This window comes from Macaca nemestrina, chromosome 12 (genome assembly GCF_043159975.1).
Source record: "Macaca nemestrina isolate mMacNem1 chromosome 12, mMacNem.hap1, whole genome shotgun sequence".
In the NCBI taxonomy this organism is placed as follows: domain Eukaryota; kingdom Metazoa; phylum Chordata; class Mammalia; order Primates; family Cercopithecidae; genus Macaca; species Macaca nemestrina.
The window spans coordinates 114,090,531-114,102,846 of NC_092136.1; the positions used below are offsets into that span (position 1 = coordinate 114,090,531).

The window sequence follows — 12,316 nt, forward strand, 5'->3', positions numbered from 1 at the left end:
TTTTTCTCCTGTCCTCCCATCACGTGGAGGTAGGTCTTCAGATCCTCCTTCTTCTTGAGGTATCTAACATGGAGCCCATTTCTGTTTGTCTTGGTTATTCTGATTTTGTTTCTCCTTCTCTCTGGAAGAGCCCTAGACAAAGGCATTTGGAACTCAGTTGGGTGAATGTTCACCTCTTAGAGGAAGGTCTGAACCGTGGATGATCCCTCACTCAGGATTTTCGCAGGTGTCCAGTCCCCTCCCCTAGTGTCCACCTGCACAGTTGTGGCCCAGGACCTCCCCCCTCACCAATGGACTGTTGTTCTAGTGGTAACTGCCTCTCCTTTCTTTCAGCGGGTGCCAAAGCCTTCGTCTGTGATCAGTGTGGTGCACAGTTTTCGAAGGAGGATGCCCTGGAGACGCACAGGCAGACCCATACTGGTGAGTTGACTTGGATTCCTATTCTTCAGGTTTTCCACAGTGTTGGTAGCACATGGACATGAACTGTCTGGGTGGCAACCTCTTTTTAGCAAATGTAACATCCAGTAATTTCCTGGGGGAGCTGTGAGTAGGGTGGGCTTCTGCCATGTTCAGCTACCCTTGGCTGTGTGGCTGGCCCAGCAGAAGTTTATAAGTATGACATGGCCCCATGAGAATGGCTGTCCTAGATTAGGCCAGGATCTGTCTCTAACTGGCCACTGAGATCCCATTTTCTTGGAGGTATCTAGTACGCTCTTGTTGAGGCCTTAGTCTGTGATGTTACCAAAACATCTTCCTTTGGTCAGGAAATCTGTCACACCCATCTGATGAGACTGAAACCCTCATGTGGCCATGGTGGGCTGGTCCTCCCTCTGCGAGAGCTGAGACGTTGTCTAAAATCAGTCTGTACACAGGATGCATCTGAACAATATTAACTCACAATGATAGAGCTTTATTTGATTTCAAGGAGATTGATTTCACTGCACCAAAGTCATCTGATGATTGTGATCAGAGTTGTTGTCACCAGATCGTCACAGCAGCTCACACTTAACACTCACAGTGAGGCAGGCACCGTTCTCAGGGCTTTACGTCAGGGATCCCCAACCCCGGGATCATGAACTGGTGTCCATGGTGGTCTGTTAGCAACCAGGCTGCATGGCAAGAGGCGAGCAGTGGGCGAGCAAGTGAAACTTCATCTGTGTTTATAGCTGCTCCTCATTGCTCGCATTACCACCTGAGCTCCTCCTCGTGTCAGAGCAGCAGCAGCAGCAGCAGCATTAGATTCTCATAGGAGCACAAACCCTACTGTGAACTGTGCATGCAAGGGGTCTAGGCTGTGTGCTCCTTATGAGAATCTAATGCCTGATGATCTGTCACTGTCTCTCGTCACCCCCAGATGGGACCATCTAGTTGCAGAAGCTCAGGGCTCCCACTAATTCTACATTATGGTGAGTTGTATAATTAGTTCATTATATATTATAATGTAATAATAGAAAAATAAAGTACACGATAAATGTAATGTGCTTAAATCATCCCAGGAATACCTTCCTGTACCCTGCCATATGTGAAAAAGTTGTCTTCCATAAAACTGATCCCTGGTGCCAAAAAGGTTGGGGACCACTGCTTTACGTGATCCCACCTGGCCAATCTCTGAATAACGCTATAAGGTAAGGTCGGAGGCTACTCTTACATCATAGATGAGGAAACTGAGGCTGAAAAGAGGGAAAGTGACTTGCTGGAGTTGGTAATGGGGACAGGTGTGGTAGAACCATATAGTTCAGAGCTGAGACTGCATGAGTTTAATCCTGACTGCCACTTCCTATTTGTGGGGCCATGGATAAATTATTTAAACTCTCTAAATATAGATTTCTCATCTGTTAGAAAAGTGGAGTAATATTAGTGTCTACCTCCTAGCATTAGGGTTGTTGTGGGGATGAAATAAGGTATTTTATTTGAAGTATTTCATGGCGTGTTTGGCTCATAGTAAGCACTCAATAAATAGTAGTAGGTATATTTAATGTAATAGATATTTATTGAGTTTCTACAATGTGCCTGGCACTGTTTAGGCATTTAAGATGTAGTAGTGCATGAGACAGATGACATTCCTGCCCCTCATGGAACTGAGCTTCTAGCTGGGAGACAGAATCAGCAAATAAGTGTACGATATCATATCTGCTTAAACATACTAAGTGCTACTAAGAAAAGGATAAGGAGTAGAGAATAATAGGGAGAAAAGAAATATCGTGGATATTTTGGGAGAAATGTTGTAGATAAAATGGTTAGGAAAGGCCTCTCCAAGAAGGTGGTATCTGGGCAGAGTCTTAAAAAGAGAAGGAGTGAGCCACTCAAAAATTTTCTGGGAAGAATGTCTAAGCAAAGGGAGTGAGCGCTTACAGAAGCCCTGAGGCTGGGTCAAGTCTGACAGGTTTAAGGACCCACATGCAGAGCAGTGGTGGCCAGAGAGCTGGGAGTGATGTGTAGAGAGTGGTGAGGGATGAGGACAGGATCTGACAAGTCTCTCAGCCCTGGTAAAAGATCTGGGTTTTATTCTGCATGTGCTAAGAGTCCTTTGGAGGGTGAGAAAATATCTGCAAATCATATATTTGATGAGGAACTTATAGCTAGAAATAGAAAGAGGTCTTATAATTCAAAAAACATTAACAAATAATCAAATTAAATAATGGGCAAAGGTTTTGAACAGACGTGTCTCCAAAGATGACCAATAGCCAATGAGCACATGAAAAAGATGCTCAACTGCATTCACCATCAGGTAGATGCAAATCAAAACCACAGTGAGATACTGCTTCACACCCACTACAGTGTGGCTACAATAAAAAATACAGATAATAACAAGTGTTATCAAAAATGTGGAAAAACCAGAACTCTCATACTATGCTGGTGGGAGTGTAAAATGGTGCAGCCACTTTGGAAAACATTCTGGAGATTCCTCAAGAGGTTAGCTGAGGCAGGTAGATCACAAGGTCAGGAGATCAAGACCATACTGGCCAACATGGTGAAACCCCATTTCTACTAAAAAAGTACAAAAATTAGCTGGGCGTGGTGGCATGTGTTTGTAATCCCAGCTACTTGGGAGGCTGAGGCAGGAAAATCACTTGAACCAGGGAGTTGGAGGTTGCAGTGAGCTGAGATTGCGCCTCTCCAGCCTGATATCAGAGTGAGACTCTGTCTCAAAAAAAAAAAAAAAAAAAAAAAGGTTAAACATAGAATTACCATATGACACAGGAGTTCTTCTCTTAGGTATACAACCAAGAGAACTGAGACGATATGTTTATAGCAGCATTATTCATAATAGCCAAAAAAAAATGGAAACAACCCAATATGTATCAACTGATGAATGGATAAACCAAGTGTGGTGTATTCACACCATGGTATACTGTTTGGCTCTAAAAAGGAATGAAGTACTGATACATACTACAACACAGATGAACTTGAACATGCTCTGTGAAAGAAGCCAGATGCAAAATGATTGTGTTCATGTGAAATATCTAGAATAGGCAAATCTATAGAGACAGAAAGTAAATTAGTAGGTGCCAGGGGCTGGGGTAGTTGTGAGGAAATGGAGAGTGACTGCTGATGAAGCCGGAGTTTCTTCGTGGAGTGATGAAAATGTTCTAAAATTGATCATGGTGATGACTGCACAGCTTTGAATACGGAGGCTCCTCGACTTACAGTGGGGCTGTGTCCTGCTAAACCCATCGTAAGTTGAAAAGATAATAAATTGAAAATGCATTTAATACAACTAACCTACTGAACATCATAGCTTAGCCTAGCCTACCTTAAATGTGCTCCGAACACTTACATTAGCCAACAGTTGGGCAAAATCATCTAATATAAGACCTATTTTATAATAAAAGTGTTGAAGATCTCATGGAATGTATTATATCCTGTACATTACTTCAAAACTGTGATGGTTTCCCACAATTATAAAGTTAAAAATCCTAAGTCAGGGATCATTCTATGTATTAGTTGAACTGTACACTTTAAAAGACATGAATTTTATATTGTATGGTATGTGTATTAGATCTCTGAAAAGTGGCATGGGTGTGTACATGTATATAAATGAGCTCTGCCAGTGTCAGGAAGAGTCACTGGCATCACTCATGCCACCTCTCTTTCATATGTAGATACATACACACACACACATATATATACACACATATGTATACACACACACACATATGTGCACAGACAGAGTGATGTGCCATGTATTAAGCCGTTCTTGCATTGCGGTAAAGAAATACCTGAGACTGGGTAATTTACAAAGAGGTTTAATTGGCTCACAGTTCTGCAGGCTTTCCAGGAAGCATGATGCTGGCATCTGCTCAGGCTCTGGGGAGGCCTCAGGAAGCTTACAACCATGGTGGAAGGCAAAGGGGGAGCAGGCATGTCACATGGCCAGAGCAGGAGCTAGAGAGAGAGAGTTGGGCGAGGGGGAAGCAGCTGCACACTTTTAAATGACCAGTTCTCTCAGATAACTCACTCATTGTCATGAGAATAGCACCAAGAGGATGGTACTAAACCATTCAGGATAAACCCATCCCCATGATCCAATTGCCTTGCACCAGGCCCCACCTCCAACACTGGGGATTACAGTTCAATATGAGATTTGGGCAGGACAAATATCCAAACTATATCACACCATATAATGACATTTTGGTCAACAATGGATTGCATATATGACAGTGGTCTCATAAGATTATAATACCATATTTTTACTGTACCTTTTCTACATTTAGATGTGTTTAGGTACATAAATACTTACCATTGTGTTACAATTGCCTGCAGTGTTTAGTACAGTAGCATGCTCTAAAGGTTTGTAGCCTAGGAGGAATTGGCAGTCCCATATAGCCTTGGTGTGTAGAAGGCCGTACCATCTAGGCTTATGTAAATGTGCTCTAGGATGTAGCCTAGAAGCTACCCACTAGGAAGTGGAGAGCTGGAACTTGACCCAACTCACGTGCTCTTTCCACAACTCTCCAACTGCCTGCACATTGACTGAGTGTTGTCCATGGGCTAAAAGGCTCAGGATCATGCCCCGTCATGGGCAGGGCTCTTTTGGCTCCTTGTGCCCTATTTAAGACAAAATTGTCTAATGAAACATTTCTCAGAACATACCCTTATCACTAAGTGACATTTGACTGTACACACACATGCACACACACACACACATACATAGCTTTACTGAGATATAATACATACACACACACACAGATGTGCATTTATAGAGAAGGTGGAAAAGTAGTCCATTGAAAGGTTTTGACTGGGAGAATGACATGACTTGATTTATGTGTTTAAAAGATTATTCTGGTTCTTGTGTTGAGGATTGACCATAGAGAGTATTGTCATGTAACAAACCACTGCAATAGTAGCTTAAAACAATAAAGTGTTATTGTCTCTGACAGTTCTGTGGGTAACTGGGCTCAGCTGGGTGGTTTTCACTTGGGGTCTCATGTGGTTTCCATCAGGTAATGGCTGGAGCTGATGTTATCTGAAGACTCAACTGGGCTGGATGTCCGAGATGGCTCCTTCACTCAATTTTCTGAGTCTCAGTGTTCCTTTGCATGGCTTCTCTCTTCAGCAGAGTAACCTGCATTTGTTGTGTGACAGCTCAGGTTTCCAGGAGTCAGGACACAGAAACTGCCAGCCCTCTAAAAGCTAGGCTGGAAGTACACAGCATTACTTCCACCATATTTCATCAATCAGATAGTCATAGGTCAGCCCCAGATCGAAGGTGGTGGAAGGCTGGACTCTCCTTCTCAGTAGGGAAGTGACAGAAACCTATAGGGAAGGAGGAATTGATGGCAGCCATCTTTGGAAACAAGCTGCCACAGGGGACTCAAGTAGAAGAAGGAAGAACACTAGTCAACTGCTGTTAAGATTATTGTCGTCAATATTTCAGCATTCTTGTCCTTTCCTGAGTAGACAACTAAATGGTATGCCTCCTAAATGGTACCTTGAGCTTTGGCCTGGAGGGGTCTTGCCCTGTCATGATGGGAGGAGAGCTTTACAGGTGAGCTGTCATTCCAGTCAGCATCTCCCTAGCTCAGTTATAGAGAAGGTGACCTGGCTAGGTTATTTTGCCCAGGGTTCCAGAGCTTGTTGTCGTGAAAGCAAGGGAAGGACCGAGTCTCCCAGGGTCCCAGCCATTTTCTTATTGCTAGACCACAGGTAACTGAGAATCCCACTCTGAGAGTTCTAATCTGGGGGAATGAGCTGTGAGCCAGCTTTGCCAAGCAGCTTAATTCTGTCCATCCCGATTACATTTGCAGCATCAGGGAGCAAGCTGCCCTCTCAGCCAGAGGCAGGGGAGCAAGCTGAGTCCCCGAGGGATGAGCAGCTGTGGAGGTTGTTCCCAGGCAGACCCCAGAGGTATGGAGCACCCCCTGTGCGCCTGGCACCCGCTGGGGATATGATGGTGACCAACTCAGGCACATGCCCTGTTCTTGAAAGAAGCTGAAGGTCTGAATATGGTGGCCTGGGCCCTTTGTTTTCCCCCAGAGATCTTGTGGATGGGGCTTCTCTGCTGGAGGAGGGAGAGGTCAGCTACCGAGTGCCCCCTGCTGATGTTAAGGTAAAATGTGGCTTGCTCAATAGGCCACATGTGGTGTGCTCAATAGAGATTGAGTAAACTGAGCTCTTGAAAGGATGGGGAATGGAGAAAATGAATCCAAATTAGGGGTGAGAGACCAAGGTGGATGCTTTGAGAAAGGCTCCCTGCCAGCCTTAGTATGAGCTGTGGGTGAGCTCCCCCAGCAGGGAAGAGCCACTTCCTTGTGTGGGGCAGGTGTCGTGCTCAGTGCCGAGGGGAGATTTGACAGCAGCCTTACCCTCAGGATAGGGCTGGCAAAGAGGGGTCCTCTGTGACCCTGGTGACTCTTTCTGACATGTGGCAGAGCTCATTCATCACTCATAGCTCTACTTCCTGCTGAACTCAGGTGGATTTTCAGTCCCCCTAATAATCAATGAGAGAATACAATCTGAAATCTATTTGCCCTCTCTATTCCAGGAAAGGGGACCCTGGAGGAAGGGAGTTTCCTGATAACAGGGAACACTGAAAATATCACTGAAGCTGTTAGAGAGGGAAAAGCCAGGTGGGGGACCAGGTATCGTTGGGAAACCAACAGGAGAGTAGGTAGGGAAGAGCTCTGAAATAGAGAAGGAATGGGCCAGGCACGTTGGCTCACGCCTGCAATCCCAGCACTTTGGGAGTCCAAGGTGGGCGGATCACGAGGTCAGGAGATGAGACCATCCTGGCTAACACAGTGAAACCCCATCTCTACTAAAAATACAAAAAATTAGCTGGGCGTGGTGGTGGGCGCCTGTAGTCCCAGCTACTCGGAAGGCTGGGGCAGGAGAATGGCATGAACCCAGGAGGCGGAGCTTGCAGTGAGCCGAGATCGCGCCACCGCACTCCAGCCTGGGCGACAGAGCGACACTCCATCTCAAAAAAAAAGAAAGAGAGAAGGAATGGAGACCCTGGGACAGTGAAAATAATGCCAATACCACTTGATATTTTTGCTACCTTAGTTTATAAAACACGTTCGTCTGTTATACCCATTTAACAGAGGAGACCATGGGGCCCTAGAGACTGCCCACTAGGAAGCAGAGAACTGGAACTTGACCCAACTCCAACTCAAGTGCTCTTTCTACTACTCCCTGGCTGCCTCCGCGTTGACTGAGTGTTGTCCAGGAGTCTGTAGGCTGAATGGTTCAGAGTGATCCTGTTTAGAGGTCATTGAGCTCATGGCCCTGCCTGGGAAGAGCTCTTTTGGATCCCTGTGCCCCATTGCACTGTGAAGCCCCAACACCCTGATGTGCACATCCTCCTCCTGGAGTAGGATACAGTTTGCCTGAATCAGATCAGTTTCATATCCAAGGCTGCCACGTGGGAGTTCATGGAGTTCACGTGTGGCTTTGCATAGGGCAGGTGGTTATGGTGTTGTACAGGTATTCTTGAAACTGGAAAATGAACTTAATGGAAACTATTTCCAATTCCAGTCTATCCAAGAGAATGGCATCTTCACATCTCATCCCTTTTGACCCTACTTGACCTGGATTTCTGTCCTGGTGTGTGTGACCCCTCCATGCCCCCTGCCCTCAAGATCTTGACGGGCTCAAGCTGGTGTTCTAGGAGGCCACGCTGACGACGGTTGGGCTGGGCTCAGGCTTTGTTGTCACATTCAGTTTTCTGTTTTGGTACAACGAAGACTTTGAGGAGATAAACAGAGATCATTTTACACCTTTTATATTATGACAAATACATATTGCAAAACACTGCTGCTTCCAAAATGTTTGGGTTGCAGAGCAGTGAGGAATTAACAGCTAGGCAGTTCCCGAGATGCTTGTGCTTCATTTACACATCAGAATTTTTTTTACACTGTTCAGTGAAATAAAAGTGAGAAAACACACATACACGCACGTGCACACCCACGTGCACACCCAGCACACCACCTGGCTGCTATATCAGGAATGTCTTAAATTAGCAAGTAGTTCTTTAAGTCCAGATAAACTGATAAATACCATTAATGGCTTAATTTATACTCTGGGTTTGAAATTTGACACACGGACACTATCTTGGCTCAGGAAGCACAAGTGGTTTTGTGCCAGAGGTTTTAATGACCGATCAGTAATATAAATTGCTGCATCACTGAGCAGAAATAGCTTCTCCATGTCATTTGATCTGGAAACTTCTCTGGCCAGGCAGCAGTTAATAAATTTAAAAATAATTACCCTCTTTATTCAAAGTCAAACTAATTAGGAGTGGGTTTTACAAATCATAATGTTGTTCAAGCCACTGTACATCCCCATTTGGGACTTGAACAGGCCTGGGGGCAACAGACAGGATCCGTGGTGTTAATTAGAGGGCAGTGAGATAACTTGGCTGCTGAGCTCCAGGGTAGGAGGCTGGGCAGTCTTCAGTATGCCCTTGGGAGAAAATGGGAAGTCTGAGTGAAGAGGCCACGAGGGTGACCTGTAGGAACCTTCAACTCTTTCAGTCCATCTGTAGGGGACCCAGAGCAGCTACCTATTTGTAATCTGAACATGGGGGAGTTGGGGCCAGGACTGGTCTGTGTGGACCTGGCCAGAGAGACTGAGGGAGTCAGGCAGCAGGAAAGGGGGATGGGCAAATGACTGCCTGGGGACACAAGACCTGCATGACGGCAGGGAAGTGGATGGGATGATCTCTAGAAGGCATTACTTCCTAGGAAAGTTTGAGCCCTAACAGAGTGGTGCAGGTTTGTCATGCAAATTGCAGGGAAGAGGAACCCCAGGAAGCCTAAAATCAGGGTGTCAAGTGCAGGGTATTTGGTGCATAGTGACCCAGAACTTGGGATCTGGTGTCAGACCATCTAGATTCCAATTCCAGCCCCATTACAGACTGGATAATCTCAATATAGGCCTTGCATGGATAAGCGCTCAGGAAATGGAGGTGCCAGTTTCTCTCATTGCATCATCCTCGTCTTCCTTAGAGGCCTCTGAGAACATGTATTTCTCCCACTGGGTTGGTGATGGGGAAGGGCCAAGTCAGTGAGGACGGTGATGGTGGAACAGGAACAGTATACACCTGCTTTGCAAGGCCATGGTGAGGTCTTCCAGGATCCTTGACTATGTCCTCTGGCCAAGAGGACATTTGCAATGTGCCTACTGAACTAACAGTTGAGAGAAGTGAGGGCATATTGAAGCTCCGTACCTTGAGCAATCTCATGGAGCAGATTTGGTAGATCTTAAGGCCCTGAGGTCTGGAATGCCCAAAGATTCCCAAAGGAACCATTCCCTGTTGATATCTAAATACGTGATATGTAAACCCAGGCCAGACAGGCCGCAAAACTGGAATCGAGACTAAGCAGGTATACCAGCCTCCAGGAGCACCAGGCCTGTGCCCTTCCACATCTTAGAGGAGGCTTCAGTGACTGGTGAAGGCTCAGGAATTTTGGGTTGCTGGGGGGATCCTGAACCATGTCTGCTATCACCAGGAACCTGGATATTCCCTATCTCTTGACTTCTTCAGATAGAACCTTCTACCTCATCCTACCTTTTCCCCAGTAAGAAAAAAGAGGCAAAGAAGCAGACAGAGATAGCTCAGGTCATTCCTAGGTTTAGAAGTTCTGAGGCTGGGAAGCTTAAGGGCACCCTCTGCAGGCCCAGGGTACTAGGTTGAACTAGACCCTAGACTTACCCTGGAGCAATTCAGCTCTCTCTTCCAGCCCTCAACCTGCCCTGCAAGGTCTGCCAGGTTAGTGACTCAAGTTTGCTGTCAGAATAGCCTGTATAGTTGGCTTATCCTGTAGTTCCTTCATTTCCTCGTTCTCTGAGTTTTTAGGTACCTACTGTATGCTCGGTACTTTGTGGACTTAATACATAATAGTCAACAGAAATTGGGCCCTGACTTCCTGAAGGTTACGGTGTTGTGAAGGAAATGAGCATGTAGGCTGAACTTGCCTCAGGCACAGATAATTCAACAGTTGTACTCTTTTGGATACTTTTGAGTTATTATTTTATGAAGTCTTCACTATAATCCAAAAATAGAGACCTTTTTTCCTCCCTAATCTTTGCCAGAGAAAACTGAGTCCCAGAAAGGTTAAGGAAGACCGATCCGGGGCAGGACTTGAATGTGTGCCTTGGCCTTCTGGACCCCAGAGCCCACATGTTAACATTGTCATCCCTTCCTGTGGTGGCCTGGCTATCAGCTCTCATGTGCGGATCAATGGATCAAAGCCCCTATTTGAAAAAGGGGGTCAGTTAAGAACAAACAATCCAAACTAGAATTAGGGCCCACAAGTTCAGCCCAAGGTTCTCTCCACTGTGATTGCAAAATAAGTACTTTCTTTTACTGGCCTAGAAAAAGTTGCTTAGTTTCCACATTACTGCGTCACAGGGGAAGCCACTCAACCAGATGCAAATGTTGAGATGCTGGTTCTCATCCACTGTGTGTTGGCTGCAAGAGTCTTGCAGTCCAGAAACAGCACACCTCTGGCAGCTGAGGGTCCATGCTGCAGATTCTGCTCTTCCCTCCTAGTAGGGAGTGGGCATTGGAGGGAACCCCACCCAAAGGGTCCTCTTGGTTTCGGTGTGAAGGAGGCTAGGAGGCATATACTCTCTCTTCCCCCCACTCTCTGTTTCTCTCTGTCTCCCTTTCTCTTTGCACTGTGTGGCTTCCCCCTTTGGAGGTGCAGAACTGTATCTCCAACCTTGCTGTTGGCTGCCTGCTTGCACTGGCCCCTCTCTCTCTCCTGATATGTTAATAATATTTGGAGGAAGCTTCAGGGACAGTCTCTGGCTCTGAACTTCAGAGTAGAAAATGAAGTCCTTGTTTGGAGAATTTTCTGTAGTGGGTCATCATGGTGGGGGAAGGGGGTGGGGTGGGAGTAGCGGGCAAGGCAGAGGATTTTGTGTTGTATTGTATTGTATTATTATTATTATTATTATTATTATTATTTTTGAGATAGTGTCTCGCTCTGTCACCCAGGCTGGAGTGCAGAAGGCAGAGGATTTAAAAGGGTGAGCAGCAACGCTGCTTCCCTCAGGATAGCTGCTGGCCTTGCCCCCTCCTGCCCTGAGCTTGGCACGAGGGACAATGCTGGGCACCAAGGAGTCCTGTAATGACAGGAAAACTAGCAACTGTTCTGGTTCCTCCTCTCAAGAACAGCCTCCCAGTGGTCGGTCCCAGAGGAGCTGGGAGGGGGCCAGATGATGACAAATAACTTAATCTACCTAAACTTTACATGAAAAAAAAAAAAAGTCTGAACGAGCCTCAAACCCCTGCCCAAGGTGGAGGGTATCAGGGAGGACAGGACAGTGAGTCATCAGAGGGACAAGCAGACTCCATGTGGTTTGCTGTGACCTCCCCATTGAAAACATAATAGCATTTGACTTTTATAAATATCAGAGGTGATTTGTATAGCATTTCACATTCTGTGCCAAGGAATTTAACATGAGAAAGCTCAGGCTCAAGAACGGCCGCGGAACGTCATAGGCACTTTGGGAGGAGGGTCATGTGCTGCTGTTTGTACAGTCAGTGCTCCAGCATAGATTTACTCTTGACCTAATTTCATGCTGTTACTATAAAGGCATGTTTGATGCCTAATATAGAGTTTTATTTTCCAAGCACAGGCTCTCGGCTGTGCTGGAGCCGCTTGCTGTAGAGTAGGGAGGAACAACCCAGCCGCCTCCTGCTGTCCCAGACCAACCATTCTTTCTCTCCATTGTTCATCCTAGCGGCTCCCAGGGCCCCTCTGGCCACCTTCTGGAGGGGCCCCCAATACTATTTTTTAAATTAATAAATTTCATTTTTTTAAGAGCAGCTTTAGGTTATAGCAAAATGGAATGGAAAGTATAG

At 45.9% G+C, this 12,316-nt stretch overlaps 1 protein-coding gene across 2 annotated transcripts in view; it reads left to right on the forward strand.

Annotated features, from left to right (window-relative positions):
• Window positions 1-12,316, forward strand: part of LOC105476473 (zinc finger and BTB domain containing 16) — a 198,016-nt gene that overhangs the window by 128,834 nt on the left and 56,866 nt on the right. For both annotated transcript variants that reach the window (XM_011732450.3, XM_011732451.3), the window contains exon 4: window positions 334-420. In XM_011732450.3, the coding sequence (XP_011730752.1) occupies window positions 334-420 (87 nt within the window). The remainder of the gene's footprint in view (window positions 1-333; window positions 421-12,316) is intronic.